Consider the following 16864-nt stretch of genomic DNA (forward strand, 5'->3'; position numbering starts at 1 on the left):
ACTTGGGAGTAGCTATCAATCACCGTGCAAGTTACTGTCCTCAGAACGCCCATTCTATGCCAGACACACTGGACTCCAATCCTGACATGTAAACAGCCCTAGGCGCTAGGCAGCTTTGAGAATACATGAAATGCCAAGATCTGGATCCCAGTCCCGGCTTGGCCAGTAGGATTCCCTGGCCCCCACTGTGTTCCTCTTACATCAGAGCATAAGCTATGTATTGTTAAAATGGGAAGTTTGGTGTTGAAGATGTATTTATGACCCCTTTCAGCTTTAACTAGGGCATTTTCTAATTCAAAAGTATAAAACCATTACAAAATAAAAAGCTTAGCTATAACGTTTGGGCACAAATGAAGTGACCTCAGTTTTCCTATCACAGCGAAAGCCATCTGTCCCTCAGGGAGGAGAGCTAACAGCACAGCTAAAGGGACATCAAAGCATTAAAATGTCAGGGGAGTATTATGTTACTGCTTTAATGTTTTATGAGAAATTGTAACATACAGTTTTGATTCGTATCTTTAGGAAGTATTCAAGGTTCTGGATTTGAATTCCCTCTTTCCAGCACTGGACGTGAAGTCTCCCGAGAGGTCAGTGTGTGTGCACTTTAAGGGGGGAGGGGGTCCTGTTAGTCTGGCCTCAGTGATGGTGAAGTGAAGTGGTTCTCACTTCATACACGCTGAACGTGTTCTAGCTTTTACAAAGTCAGGCATTCTGAGTGGTGAGTGAAGTAACCACAGAAAACTAGCATCCATACACATGAGCTTGTGCGAAATTCCCTGGAGGAGGATGGCATATTCTCTATGCAACGTGGTTGGTTGTGCAAGAAAAATAGCTTTTACGAGGCAAAGAGATTTAATGCAGACACTTGAGTTGGTCTCATGACATGGTCTTGCATCACATGGTTTGGTGAGGGCAGCAGTCAGACATGAGTGTTCTGGAACAGGGGTGTGCGTGTGCGTGTGTGTGTATGTGTGCGTTGTTTACATGAGCATGAGGAGGCAGGCAGCCTGGATTGTTGACTATGGTGTGGACCGTCTTCCGGTAACACTCTGGGAGAAACTGCGACATGAATGGGAAATCGTCACTGCTCGGAAGACTAAAGTAAGAGCGTCACACTGTTGCTGGGTCAAGGACTTAGCCACGAATGGCCACACTAATTGCCTGTGCGGCAGCTATCTATCAACTTGCCCACTGAAGACATATTGATATCAGGGACCAAATAGGACTTTTGCTAAAATAAATGAACATTAGGTCTTATGACCAGAGTCTCAAGTCTCTCCCGTCTGCCAGGACACTGTTTCTCCTTCTCAGGCCCTCCTTTTATTTACCAGGACACGGTTTCTATTTCTCATATTCCTTAGAGAAAAGTCTCCAACCGTTTCCTACTGGGAGGAGCTGCGGAGCTGCTTCCACGAGGCTTATGATATGACTAACACTAGGTCACTTGTTGCCAGCTGGAGCAGCCTGCCTCAGCTTGCAAATTATTGTGAGTACTATTTATTATTTTTAGCTTTTTAGAGTTGCCAGCAGCTCTCAACAGCACTGTGGCCTTTGCAGAGTCTGTGAGGTGACCGGCACGTTTTCTCCCTCATCCACAGTAGACCAGAGAGGAGGAAAGTGAATGACGTGGCTACTATCTGAGAAGAAACAGTTCCCTTTAATGAGCTTGTGCCTCTAAGTGAGGGGTTGGGTGTGTGTGTGTGTGTGTGTGTGTGCGCGCATGTGTGTGTGTGCACGCACACATGTGTGTGTTGGGAAGAGCAAACAGAAAATTTAAGTTTCACTCTGATTCCTTGGATGGTTAGAGGAGACCAGAGAATCTTTACCAATCACTGACTAAGTTTAATTTTTAAAAATGTTATTAGTTTATTACTAAAAATTGAGAAATAAACAAATAAAATGCAGAGTCACAGATATAAAACTAGCATTAGTTTATTTTCTATTAATACTTTTCTGGCATATTTTCACACAGTTGACATCACATCTACATACTTATTTACAAGATATCCTATGCATTTCTCTATCACATACACACATTCACACAAACACACATGAAACAAGAGTCTTGCTTTTATATCCATATTGGACTCATGATCTTCATATATCACATGATATCATATCACATCACATCATATATGATATATCACACTATATTATATCTTATATTAGTTTGTATTTTTTTGAGACAGGGTCGGGTCCTGCTTTTTAGCCAGGCACCCTAGAACCCATGATCATACACCTCCTTTTCCTGAGCCATGGGATTAATGAGTGTGCCACCATGCCTAGCATATAATTATTTTTAATATCAAAATATTTCTACCATAGTGGAAATATAGTATGGTTAGCTGTTCTCTTGTTATGTTGTTGGGAACACACATAAGCCACCTCACTTTCTCTTTAGGGTTATTTCTGTGAGGTGACATTGCAGGATTAAACAATATAGTTTTTAGTCCTTAGATATATTTTAACCCAAGGTTTACAGCAAAAATATCCCCCCCACACTAACTAGTATTTCCTAGTTTATATACACTAGTATATAAAACTATTTCATCTTAAGGCAATACTGTTAATATTGACCATTTCCTGAAAAAAAGGAAAAAAAACTTCCAAGTTTGATAGTAAACAGTATTTTATTGTAATTTTATTTACAATTCTCTGATTACTAGCTATACTTCTTTTGTTCTTCCTTTTCTACCAACTGTGCCCAGTGTCTACGTTTTCATCCTTACGAGTGAAATTATTTTATTTTATAAATTCTATTGACACAATGATTATATTCACTGGGGTGCAGTTTATTAGACTGTTTAAGTATTTGTTACACAAATATTCTAAAGACTGTAGTTTATTGACATAAAAAAAATGAAGCATACATGTTTAGGGATTGTGACATACTAACATTAAATACTGTTTCCAAACATCATGATTTGTTTTGCGGTGCAGCGGCTGCGGAAGGCAGTATTATACTTTCAAATCAAATAAGAACACATAATCTTTACATTAAGGACAAAAGGATTATAAAAATACAATTTTGATAAACTCTAGAAGACCGTATTGGGATGGCTGAAGAACAAATTCTTATATTTACCTCTTCAAAGAAGAGATTATTTTTTTCACCTCTTTATGTGACTCCTTGTCCTATAAAGAAAACACAAATGCACAATGAAATGCCACACATTTATCTTGGTGCTCTAAGTACTTTGATACTGACTGTTTTTGATGTATGTGCATTTCCTGACAGACTCTTACAAATAGACTGCAGATTTCCTCGGACTATGCAGGATACATGTCTATGAGAAGGCAGTTGATGTAGGGAGGTGTTTCTCCGTGAAATCTGGAGTGGGATGTAGGAGGGAAAGTCTTCACGTAGACTGACAGAGTGCTTTCCCTAATGTTAATGTGGTGCCATCCCCATTTCTAGGCAGTGTGAAGTCATAGCCCTAACAGCAGGATTTGAAGTTCCCCGAGATTACGCCAGAAGAGTCATATATACATAGTTTACATAGGCAAATATGTCACTTTATCATGTTTCATAAATGTTATACAATGCATTATTGACTTTATCAAGTAACTTACATTGCAGGTAACTCTCCTATGAGTGATGTCATCTGAAAATATTATAGCAATTTAAACTACAGCTTCTCCTTCGGATTAGTACGTCTGTCACTGTAAACCAAGAATTTCTTTCCCATCTGAGCCTCCTCAGAATGCTCCAGGGTGCTGGACTTGAATGTTATCACTAGGCAAACGGTGAGGCTATTGATGACATCAGTATTTCATTCGGCAATCATTACATACTGCCTCAGATATAGGAATTCATTTTATTTTCAGTTTGAAAGAATGTTTCTTAGGATCTGTGACTAGCCCCTTAAAGTGAAGAGATGCTCACGTAGGTCATAGAAATGTTGTAGTGTACTGTAAAGCTGTCTATACACATTAATTTGGGCTGACAGTCTGAGGAGCAGCTCCATGTGTGATGGGCTTAGAATATTCTGGTAGGAGGCAAACACACACTTGCGGAGAAGTGTAATTCAAAGAAGTGACAGGTGCCAGAAGGGGATGAGGGATGCTATGACAGCTTGCAGGCAGGGGAAGAAACTAACGGAGAAGCATTTGCACTGCAACTCGTGGCGCTGTGAATTTGGCAGTGAAGAACCTAGTTAGCAAAATCACTAACTGGGTCTATGTGAGATGGAAAAAACTTTCGGAGACAGGTGGTTATACATATAAATCATTTTATCCTATGCTCTCAACAGAAAGGGAAATTGAATTCCTGACAGTACCTATACAACTTAGGAAAAAAGTTTAATAACACAAATGAAGGCTAGAAAAGATAAGAGAGTTGGACCCCAGTGCTGCTGAGGCCCTCAGACTCACACTCACTGTCTGGACTCACCTCTTTGGTAACAATAGGCAGTAATAAGGCCAAGTTACAAAATTTCCATGCATCCTGAGATTCCTCGAGATCAACGTAACACTAGAAATGAAAAAAAAAATCCATATTAATGGTAACCTATGTTTACTGTAAAGCACTCAAAGTGATCTTTAGCAGTTCCCTTCCTTACCTTGGCCACAAACATGTAGTTGGACACAGAATAGCCAGGTTGCAATTCTTCAGCCTGAATTAAGAAAAAGCAGACAGGAGGATAACACGGCCATACTATAACAAGGATGCTGGTCATAATGAAAAAGGACATATTTCCATAAACCAGACACCAGGGGCCACGCTGTCACAAGAATTTTGTTTTTTTTTCCATGTTTGAATGCTTTTATTGGTGTAAGTATCTTTGTGTAAAAACAAAACTTTCAAGGGTAGCCATTAAAGTGGAGTGATGTTTCCATATGATCATCACTAAGCTTTCCAAGACAACAAGAAGATTTCATACATAATCATTGCCTTTATTTTTATTGTGCTCCCCTCTCTCCTCTTTTCCTTTGAGAACAAAGACATCTGGCAATACCGTCTCCCTGGGACAGGTACTGTCCATGCCACAGTCTGTTTAGGAAATGAGAGTAGAGCATAGCTGTTACCCTGTGGCAAGCATTTTCTAATAGACTAAGGCTTGAAAGCTTAGGAACACATGACTTCAATAACATGTGGCCATCTATCACATGCAGCGCTTTGACAGGAAACAGGATCGTTGAAACAGCTGGTCCTACTAGTAAACAAAGTAGGTACTTTCAATGTGCCGGACTCTGCTCTTCCGCCCACAATTCTTAATCTCTGGGGCCTAAGAATTCCTTTAGAGATAAGGTTCTAGAGAACTCTTGTAAGGACCCAAGTCAGTCTTTGCCCAGGAGCCAAAATTTGCCAAGGTGGAGAGGCATGCCACCCCCCAACCTGACACCAGTCCCCAGCCTGGAGGGACACAGAACATACCTAAAGAACTTCAGAGTACTTACTGCTTCCAGAGTAAGGCAAAGAGACTGGCTGAATAGGAAATTAATTTAACGGGTGGAAACAGTACATGCTTAGATGTGTACAATACTATATTTATTTGTTCAAAGTTGTATCAGCAAAGCAATTATATACTTTAAGGGGAAAAAAAACAACTGGTTTGATCTGATGCCTGAAGAACCTCCTCCAGAAGTGTCTGCAACTTAGAAGTGGTTGGTAAGATAATTGCTCACATCTCCTGGACAGCTATTTGCTCCACCTGAAACATTGTTTCCTGGAGGGAAGAAGGAGGCTTGCAAGACTCAGGAAGCTAAGGAAACTCAGCAGACACACGGAACTCAGGGACCTTAACCAGATTTGAGGAAACCCTGAGAGTTACGAGACTCACAAGGCAGGATTTAATAAGACCGCTCAGTGGAACAGCCTGAGCTGGAGAGGAGCGCGGGAGGCGGCTTCTGCAGGCTCCGCCCACACTGGGATGGTCTTTTCAGTGCAGCTGCCTTGGGTCACCTGTGCCCCATAAGTAGCCACCCACCCAGCTATGCTTGGGCAGAATCAGTTTGTTGTCTGTGTCCTGTCTGGTCCCAGTGAACATTTGTTCGCATCTCCCCAGAAAAGTCACACAACAAAATCCTTTAATATTATACTGGTTCCATGTCAAACTCATGAGGAATGCTGGGAGCAAGTCCAATAATTTGCTCTCAGATTTGGTAGTAAAGGGTTGCTCTACTTACAGGTTTATTCAGGCTACCGAATTTCTTTTAAAAAGTAGTTTGTCAGCAGTGTGTGGTGCCGCACGCCTTTAATCCCAGCACTCAGGAGGCAGAGGCAGGTGGATCTCTTGAGTTTGCAGACAGCCTGGTCTATGGAGTGAGTTCCTGGACAGCCAGGGTTACACAGAGAAACTCTGTTTCAATAAAAAACCAACCAGCCAACAAACAAAACAAAACAAAACAAAACAAAACAAAAAGTTAGTGTGACGTTCCTAGGACCAAGCACATAATTTCCGATGCCAAAAGTTTATATTTGAAGCATTGCTCAAATCTCGAGAGACTTAAAGGCAACACTAATTCAACCCGGGGCTGCGATGAGAGCCGGGGCTGCGAGGAGAGCTCTGCACACGGCGAGAACTATTTCCTTGCCAACAGGACATCTGACACTGGTGTGGATGAGGTGTCATGACACTGAAAGAACAGACAAACACACCTTAAGGAAGTTATGCAAAGCCTCATGAACCGTCGAAGATGGTATTTCCCCAAACAGAGTAGCGGCCATTTTTTTCTCAATCCAGCTCAGTTTTGAGACCTACACATACAAAGGAACACCACGTTTAGGAAGCTAGTCACCTTTGAATGATCACCTCTCTCCAGTTACATGTGTATGCATATATGTATCTGTGTGTATATCCATAATGCATGTTAATAAACACACTCATAACTCATATATCACAGTATGTGGTAGTGACAGGACCCACTTCATGCTATCAACTAGCCTTCTGCGTCAGCCACTTTCTTAGAGAAGGTCTAGGGTGTGTAGAGGGCTGAGAATCCTTACTTACTCCTCAGAGCCCTGAAAGGCTCCTGGCAGATGCTCCAGTAGATGCCCCATACCCATGCACACGCTCAGTGGGTTACAGACAAAGAGGAACTGAAGTTGGGAGGGAAGAGTGTCGGGGAGGGAAGGGGAGGTGCAGAGAAAGGGACAGGATGAACAAAACAAACTATGTGCATGTATGGAGTGCTCGGACAATAAAAAAGTAATCAAATACAATTTCATATTGTTATTTATTTTTTCACTTCCCCCAAATATGAATATTGGGCATGTATTTCAGAAATGCTCCTTAAGTCACTGATAGAGCTCCTGTCCTCTCAGTGGCGTCAAACATCTTCTCAACCTATCTTTTTAAATTTCTAGGTAGTCATCTTCGGATAAAAAGAAATACATAGCTGTGGATCTAGGAACGGAGTCCTGAGGCAGAGCACCTCCCCAGCACGCATGTGGCTGTGGGTTCAATCCCCGGTGCTGACAAACCTAATGTGCATTTCTACATAATTTTAGTCACAATTTATTCTACACAATTTTATTGATTTGCTTAATTTTGTTACTCTAAGCTTTGTAAAAAGTGTATCACGTTATTTATTTCCTTTCGTGATTTTTTTTTCACCTAACATTGCTTTTATCAGATTGCTGAGTATAGTTGAAGTTCAATGACTTCAATAAATTATTAGATATGGAATTTAATATTATTATGTGCTTTGCATATGAATAGTTTTTGTATTATTGATTTATAAGTTATCAAAAAAGGCAGTTTGGGGGAAAATGGTCTGCTATACAAACATAAGGACTTGTGTCCAGTGGTCAGTACCCAAGTAAAGGGCATGAGGTAGGACACTTAACTGTAAGCCCAGCACTGGGGTAAGGAGTGAGATGGACAGACAGGTCTCTGACCCTTGTCAGCCAGCCAATCTTGTAGAATTGGTGAGCTCGATTCAGAGGGAGACAGGAGCATGTGAAGTCTGTCAGCATTTTGTCAATTTGCAATATATGTGTATTTGCATAATTTAGTCAATTTTTATTTTATGGTTTTGAGGCTGGTATTAGCAGGCATAATAACTTACAAATTCTTTCATGGTTAATACATCTTGTTATTTGTGCAGAGTTAGCCTCTGTAGCTATGGAAGTAACTGTACCTTAAAATAGATGAGATACAATTAGAAATATAAAGCATAAAATTCACACGTGGTCTTCAATAAAAGAGAGCCTCCTTCCCCATCCTCTTTCGGCCTTAATGAAAAGGTTCCTGCTTATGTGCAGTCTAATTTCCTTACTTATGAATTGTATCTTTAAGTCCTACACCTTCTTCATGCACCTTTTTGGATATACTTTTACATTTTGTAACTCTCCTGCAAGCTAACAGTGTTATTTAAGACACTAGGTCCTAGGTTGACCAGTTGCCCTTAGTCAAGCTATTTTGATAGCTCATACCCCATTAAGTTAAGTTCTTTGAAGGAACCTGGCCTGTGTCATGCTTGGAGATAACTTTTGGGACTGTGGATTAGTGATAAATGTGGAAGGTAGTCCTGATTTTGATCCCTAGCACTACAAAAAAGAAAAAGAAAAAAGAAAAAAGTATTTATCTTCTTCCTACAGAACCATGGGCAGAATACTTGCATGTGCGTGGTAGCTGATCTCAACCTGAGACAGCCCAAAGTATGACTTCTGAAATCCCATGGAAAGATAAGAAAAAAATGTACACACAAACACACACATACCCCTAGATATAACACATAAAATGTAAGCTTATAAAAGATAAAATATATGCATTATAATTTAAAATCGATATTCGATTTAAAAACATACGAGTCATAGATTAAAAACTATTTTTACAATGCTCTCTAGTGTGCAATAGGTAAAACCAGAAAAGAATGAGTAAGTCACTGAGAACGCACTAAATAGCCACATTGTCTTCAAGAGCTCTAAGGAAAGGCTTAACTCACATTGTAACAGTATCTTCCCTTGAGGTAGTACAGGAAGGGCTCTTCCGGTAAGAGCTGGATGGCTTTTTCCAGATGCTCCTGCAAACAATCACAGCCAAGTCAGCTGCCGCTTTCAGATATGGCTGAGCGGAGCAGCGCCCAGCCTAAGAACCCAACATGGTCTGACAGTGTCTCAGCCACTTCCCCATTCCTGACCACTCACACAACTAAACCTCGGCAATAATTCCCAGCTGAGATCCCTGCACCTGGAACCAAAGCAGCGCCTGTTCCTTAGGCACACCATGCTTAATCCCAAACCCAGCGCCGAAGTGAAACCAGAATGTACCCAAGTCAAATGTCTTTTGGTCCTGACTTTCCCAATGAAGACGCACCAACCCCAGCCCAGAAGCGAGTTTATTGGAACAAGATGGCATAAGGCAGGATTTAATTTAAGAGAAACAGCAGCCCTGGAGAGGCCATGGATGGCTTCCCTTGGCGCTGTTGGAGCGAGTACTGGGCATTGGGGCACAGGGAAGAGCCATTTTCTTCTACCACAATTACTCAGTCAGAGAGATTAGTTATTGGGTCACAAAAGCCAACAGCAAACAGGACATGGTATGTCAGCAAGTTGCTTAATTTATTCCCGCGTCATGGTAGTTTTAAGCTTTATATCAGACCCTGTATCCCCCACCCCTGTCCCGGAAGTCAGTAGAGAGTGTTGACTGCCTAGCCTGTCATATGTTATGATGTCAGTGAGTTCATGGCCAAAATAAGTCAACACTCATCTACTATGTGGGTTCTTGTACCATCTTGGATAATACTTAGCCACCAAATAGTTTGATTCTTTTTATTACAGTATTAACCGCTTCATTTTCTGTTGTTTAAACATGAAACTAAATCCCTGGAGTTTAACATGCCAAGTAATCTCTTGTCAGTTAGTAAAATGAAACATTTTGAACACCAAGAAATACCTTGAATAGATGTCCACAGTTAATCTTGTTTTGCAATCCCTCAAACTCAGACACATAACCACACAGAACTGCATACCTGAAAAGGAAAAAAAAAACAGTGTCCACCATGTAAAATTTGAAAAAAATGCTATTATCATATAACACTTATAATATGCCTCTAAAGCATCATCAATGTTTTATAGAAGCAATAATATAGATGTAAAGGCCCTATAAATAGATATTTGACATTAATATGAAGCCACTTCTTCAGGAATAATGAGGCACAGGAATGTTGTCTATGCCACACACATGTGGTGAGGGCGAGTGAGTCATCCAAAGTAATGAGATTTGAACAATGCCTGGCAAGAAGGAGGTTTTAGCCAGTGCCAGAGGCCATCATCAGTGACATCATCAGACAAAGTCATCATCAGATAAAGCTCTCTCTCAGTCCAATCATGTACTAAACTGGGCAACAAAGTGTTAACAGATTTATAAATCTTAAAACATATTAAAACCAATCTTTAAAACTTTCCCGATCTCCTTAAATGTCACTGGAAACAAAACGACTGTCTCGATTAAAACTAAATAAAACTAAAGATAATCTTACAGCATGCTTTGAAAAAAACTTTCCATTTCTCCCAGTTCGAAACAGTGTATTAGTACAAGAGTGTATCCTGGGGATGTTTCCCCACTGGTAACACAAAATTAATAGCAGTGGTTATTTGGCTATAGGTTGGATGCAACGCTTGTTCCGCAACTTGTGTGTTTACTTTAGAAACTGGTGATACATTGTTCTTCACACCTGTTTCTGTCTGTGCAAGTCTTCAGAGGATTTCAGAATGCTGCTGCCTGAGGCAAAACATACACACACATTGAACTATTTTAGGATTATGGGATTGTTATTGCATTGCATTGTTAGACTGAGATCAGGAATGTGGTTTTGTAGGCTATCTCAATCATTTCTCTGAATAAGCAAAATTTCTAAGTACAAAAATGAAGCGAGCGATTTCTCAATTTGGAAGAGGATGACCATTCTGGGAAACAAAGGATGACAGAAGTCAACCAAGCATGCACAGCCAAGAGAATGACCTCTTTCAACTGTGGCATTGTTTTCTGTACAGCCAATGGAATTCATTACAGAGGAGGCAGGAGGAACAATCAATCCAGCCTACTAGACATGACCTGGGGATGGCGAGTAAGACACATGACTGCGCACACATTTTAAACGAGACTTCCCTTTGTTCCTCTGCACCCTGAGGTTGGATATAAGAACAGTGCTGTTCCATAGCACCCTTGGCCTCCTCTGTGGAATCTGCACCCTTTGCCTGCAGGCTCCATGATCACTGCTGCTCCCGGTTACTGTCTCAAGCCTTCAAGGCCAGGAATGGTGCTCCTCAGCTCTGTCCCCTTCTCCAACACTGACGTGAGTCTTTTGTTTCTCCATAAAAAATATGTTCATGAGATCCCAAAATAAGTCGATGGGATTTTTGGCTGGTGGTGTGTTGAATCTCAGGGCCACCGTGGGAAACTGACATCTTGACAATGCTGGGCTGTGCACTTACGACATGAGTTAGCTCTCTGCATCCTTTACCGGAATTTTGCAGTTTTTCTCATATATTTTGTATGTTAAAAAACCAAAGTATTTAAATTTGGGGGGATGCTATTGCAAACAGCAATGTGTTTTCATTTTAAATTTTAATTGCTAATTTCTAGTCTATATGAAAGCCACTGGGTTTTGCACATCAGTTTTGTAACCTACAGCCTTGCTTTGAGGACTAAATTCTAAGAGTAAAGGGTATCACATCTTCAGTCTGTATCTGTCACATCCTTCTGTGCCTGAGCTGGAATGTAAAAGGGTGACATCCTGATGTCCCCTCGTGGTCTACGCTCACAGGGCAGGAAAGCGACTTTCCGACATTAGCAATGACAGTAACTGCAGCCGGTCTGGGTTCTGTTCTTTGCCAAGCTGAGGAAGTTCCCGTTCTCCTAGTTTTCTGAGAGGTTTTGTTTGTTTTACTTTCCACGAAGAAAAGCTGTCTGTCCAGCGTGTTTTTCTGCATCTACTGATGTCAGCATATGCTTTCTTCTTCTTCCCTTTGGTAATTTGCTAACTGCGCCGAACCAGCTTCCCAAAAGCCCAGGAAAGAATCCACATGGCTACTGTGTGTTCTTTCCATACACTGTGGGGATTCAGTTTGCTGATGCTTTTTAAAACTATTTCTATACCCATACTCATGAGATGCTGGCCTGCAGTTTTCTTGCAATATTTCCATCTTGTTCGAGAAGTACTCTACTGCTGGGAAAAAGAAGGAAATTCCGGAGAACTTGGAGAAAGCTGGTGTGTTTCCCCCCTTAAATATGAGATAGAATTTACAAGTGGGTCCTAGTATTTCATCCTCCTCCTCCTCCTATTATTATTACTATCATCATCATCATCATCATCATCATCATCATCATCATCATCATCATCATCATCATCATCATCATCATCATTACTATTACTATCATTTGGTCTTTCGAGACAGGGTTTCTCTGTGTAACAGCCCTGGCTGTCCTGGAACTCACTTATATGGACCAGGCTGGCCTTGAACTCACAGAGATACACTTGCCTCTGCCTCCTGAATACTGGGATTAAAGGTGCACACTGCCACACCTGGCTCTACTTAATTTTTAATCAAGGTCTGGGTTGATTGCTTATTCATATGTTCTTTTGAAATGTGCTCTAAAGTTCTGCTGTATCATTGCCAAAGACTTCTCAGAGTGATTTCAACCCTAGAATTCCATGTAACTACTTCTGTTTTGGTTATGAGTATTACAATTTTTCAATTTATTTGGACTCCAAATCTCAGGTTACTTTCTATTCAAGTATACTTTCCTTTCGGAATGGCTTAAAATGTACAAAACCTTTGCATATGGCACAGGCAGCAGCATATCCCACAGTTAGTTTCCCCATTATAGCATATCCTATTACTATAGTAAAGTATTGTTATAGTGCAGTATGGGTACTGATAAACAACTGTTACAGTGAATCCATATTAATATACTATTACTAGTTAAGCTTTATATTTGTTCAACTTTCTGTTTTCCCCTAATGCTTTCCAGGATTCTGGACACTTTAATTCACATATTATTAGGGATTTTTAAAAACATGGTAAAACTTCTTGAATTATTATTGTCATCTTTCATAAATCCAGCACCCCTTATTTTGTTTTCTATAATTTTATAAAAATACCTTCTATATTTTCTGAAAAATCAGCACTACTTATGCAGTCTCTGGGTTTTTAATCTGCTCTTATTGCAATTCTTTCCAAGTTACTTGAGTGAAGAGAAAAGACAAAGAAAGTTCATGAGTTATAAACATTGTAGGAATTGTTCTTTTTCCTTTCAAATGATATGGCCCTAGAGACTTAGAATATTATAATTTTTGCCTTATTCTGTGTCATAAACTCCAAGGTCACTTGCTCACTTTCTCCTAAAATATCATTGCTTCATTTTGTCTAATCAACTTTATCTTTGTGTATGTTATTTTTGTAGTGTTCATTTTAAAATGTAACTTAATATTTGATTTCTCAAACTCAGTCTGATGGGAATTCTGAAGAAAGTTACTTTACACTACGGTGAATTACCTCCATCTAGAGGTTATTTGAAGTATTGTTGCTTTCACAAGACTTCTGATTTTATAGATATAAGTATTTGCACTGGTATTGAATATACCCTTAATGGGTGACAGCCATATTATTTCAACAATTACAATAACTCCACTCATTTCTTGCACTATTTGTGATTCAAAAGTAGCACTTTGTACTTGTTAGGGATCAGAGACAGCCTCCTGCAATAGAAGGATGACTGGAAATATGAGAATATAATATCTTAAGTTTTGTTCTGCTTTCCTACATATAGTGTGGCCTTGCTTACTGATCAACACACACACACACACACACACACACACACACACACACACGTATGGGGCTTTGCTTCTATTTAGAAAATGGAAATAGACCTTCCTTCCTGTACACATATGCTATAAGGTGTGTAGCTATAGCTCATAAACTGTGGAGCACGCTCATATGGAAGATACAGTTAGACCTACAGCCAAACCTATTTAGCCAACATACTGCAAACATACTTTATTATTTCAATTCCAGAGTATTTTAGTTTGATATGATAAAGACAATAGGCTCCTATAGAATGTTTAGGTAGCCTTAAAATTACAGCAGAGAAACTCTTTCCAGCTGATTTATAACCTCAGCTATCCAATAAACAGCTATTTTGATGATTTTAGGCTTCAGATCCCAGTTTATCATTCATGTTGACTGAATGAGAAAAAAAATATGAAGAATAAAATTAATTTTATTAATGTCTTAATGTACTGTGAAAGACTCTAGAAGAATAAAGGTTTTTTTCTCAACATTGAGAGAACCAGCTATGTAATCAGTTTATCTAAATTCAACCCATTCTTTCACAAGTCAAAGTTTAAGATTTTCTTTTGCCACCGCCTTTAATTTTACAATTTGGTTGAATGAAGTCTTTTCTACCGAGTAGATAGAACACACTTTAAGAGTTATGGCTAAATTGGAATTCAAACTTATTAAATTTTTACCAACTAAATTGATTTTAACATTTTTAAAGTTAAAAATTAATACAGAATTTAAAAACACCACGTGAAACATAACTGGATCATTACTTTGTGATGATAAAACTTAATCTGGGAATTTAAGTCCCATTGTCATAAACAAGGTATTTAATTTACAACAACAACAAAAAAAATGAAAGAGAGGGTGAACGGGATGAAGGGAAGCCATAGCACAGGTGCTTTTGGGGTCCCTGAAGAAGACTCGATATTGCTTCTGTGTGAAAACTGAAAACTTACATAGATGAAAGTCCTCACTGAAGACAAGGTACATCTATAATGTGATTCTTCATAGGTTCAGAGGAATGTTGGGTTGTGGAATAATCTTTCTGTACACTGTGAAGATGTGTCACTCTGATTGGTTTAATAAAAAGCTGAACAGCCAATAGCTAGGCAGGATTTTCAGGGCAGGATTCTGGGCAGAAGGCATAGATGCCAGGAGATGCAGAGCAAACAGGATGGGCAAGATGGAGAGGAGGTAACAAAGCCACAAAGCAGAAAGTAAATCAATAGAAATGAGTTAATTTAAGTTATAAGAGCTAGTTAGAAACAAGCCTAAGCTATCGGCTGAGTTTTCATAATTAATAAATCTCCGTGTCATTACTGGGGACCAGGCGGTCTCAGTGGAAAATCTGACTACAGTGTTGGATAGAGGGAAGAGCAGCGGAAGACGACGAGGAAGGGAGAGAGGCAATGAAGGGAAGGGTATGGGGAGGGTGGTAGGGAGAAGGAGAGAAACTCAGAGTGAGGAAGGAAACAAGGCGGCCTTTTCTACACTCAGATCTGGCTAACCAAGTCCCAGATACCCAGTTTCCAGGGAGAAAAGTGCTTGCTCAGTACAAACAAAGCCATTACCGTACTCCTCAGAGTGAAGGAGCAGAGCCCTTTAACACCCACGCTAATCTAGAAGCATACATTCATACTGTGGGATTAGATGACCTAGACAAAGTAACTAGAGCTGTGAACCAAGACGCTTACACACTACAGTGATCTTTTAAGTCCGCAGCAGAAAGTTAACTTCACAGTCACCCCTTTGCAGGTTAGACAGAAGCACCAAGAGAAAGAAAAGGTTTCCCGTTCACTTTCTGTTCCAGGGGCGCGCTGGGAAGCGAGTCACATGTTCCAGCTCCTAACGTTTATTCCTCATTTTGGGGTGTGTTTCTTAGATTTTAGATCACACAAAAAGTGCTGGATTTTTGTTCGGGAAGTTAAAGCAAGTGTTTATAAATGGGGCGCCCCCTGCTGACCACCGAATAAATAGACCGCTCTGCTCCTGGTTTGTCTGGTGAGCAGATCCTTAGGGGTAGGTAACAGGAACAGGGAAGAGGTAGAATGTTTTGAAACAGATTTTGCCTAATGATGTCCCTAAAGACACAAAATAACCCCAGAGTGGGCATGTTTCTGAAAACCTGCACTGAACAAAGGGTCATAAGTTAACTTTTCACTGTAGAGCCTTAATGTCTGGGGAAACAGTATGACTAGCCCATGAGAAGAAAAGCAAAGCCAGCCTGCGCAGCAGTAACTAAGGATGTAAAAATGTAAAACTGCTACAACAGCAAAAGGAAGGCTAGTTTAAAACAATATGCTGCTTTTAGTTTTCCTTTCTATTTTTCACTATACAAGGGGTCACCACCCTCAAAACAGAAGCAAAATAAAAAAACCCCAAACAAACAAACAAACAAACAAACAAAACCTGAAACATTTTTCCTCTTTTGTTCCACAGGTGCCCGCCCTCTGTCTACCCAGCTAGTCACTTTTCTTTGTGCCATTGTATGCACAGACTGGATTTCCCTGACCTCAGGGTTCTGTTTCCCATAGCTTACCAGGTTAGAGAAAGCAACCTCTACGCTTTGCTTCTGTGGAGCGGTTGTTCTGCATTTTGTTCAGACACAGGACGTAACTTCAGCCTATGTTTTCAGAAAACCTGGTGTATCTTATCAGACTTAACTATAGTTTACCTTCAAAGGCATGAGGCTTGTCAGATTCTCATGAGATACATTTAGAACATATCTAAAGGAAAATATGTGAGAATAGCCGTAGTAACAATTGCTGCACTATCGCTATCCTCTTCTGGGGGGTGAGCGTGGCAGTCATAGCCTCCCAAACTCCCCAGAGTGTCGCGAGAGGTTGAGGCACAGGGATCCTGCGTGCTTACCACAGATGGCAATGTCCATTCATGGGTGCTCTGGTGATAGCTCTTTCTCCCAGTGTTTTCCCTGGAAGACAAAGAGAGCGAAGTCACTGTCGTTGCAGGAGTTGGGGGGAGGTGGAGTCTTCAGCAGAGTCATGGCTCCTTCATAGGGTCCCGAGGTGGGGTCACTTCATAGGGTCCCGAGGTGGGGTAACTTCATAGGGTCCCGAGGTGGGGTAACTTCATAGGGTCCCGAGGTGGGGTAACTTCATAGGGTCCCGA

At 40.4% G+C, this 16864-nt stretch overlaps 1 protein-coding gene across 2 annotated transcripts in view; it reads right to left on the reverse strand.

The window, feature by feature from the left end:
- Rmdn2 (regulator of microtubule dynamics 2) overlaps window positions 1-16864 on the reverse strand; it is a 73877-nt gene that overhangs the window by 11631 nt on the left and 45382 nt on the right. The window contains exons 5-11 of one of the 2 annotated variants that reach the window (XM_026786031.1): window positions 16607-16667; window positions 9843-9918; window positions 8893-8970; window positions 6602-6700; window positions 4563-4616; window positions 4394-4474; window positions 3086-3135 (exon numbers count right to left, since the gene is read on the reverse strand). In XM_026786031.1, the coding sequence (XP_026641832.1) occupies window positions 3086-3135; window positions 4394-4474; window positions 4563-4616; window positions 6602-6700; window positions 8893-8970; window positions 9843-9918; window positions 16607-16667 (499 nt within the window). Of the gene's footprint in view, window positions 1-2616; window positions 3136-4393; window positions 4475-4562; window positions 4617-6601; window positions 6701-8892; window positions 8971-9842; window positions 9919-16606; window positions 16668-16864 lie in introns of those variants that run through there. The other variant, XM_013351360.2, reaches the window with a different exon arrangement.

Source organism: Microtus ochrogaster, linkage group LG3 (assembly GCF_000317375.1).
Source record: "Microtus ochrogaster isolate Prairie Vole_2 linkage group LG3, MicOch1.0, whole genome shotgun sequence".
Classification (NCBI taxonomy): Eukaryota; Metazoa; Chordata; class Mammalia; order Rodentia; family Cricetidae; genus Microtus; species Microtus ochrogaster.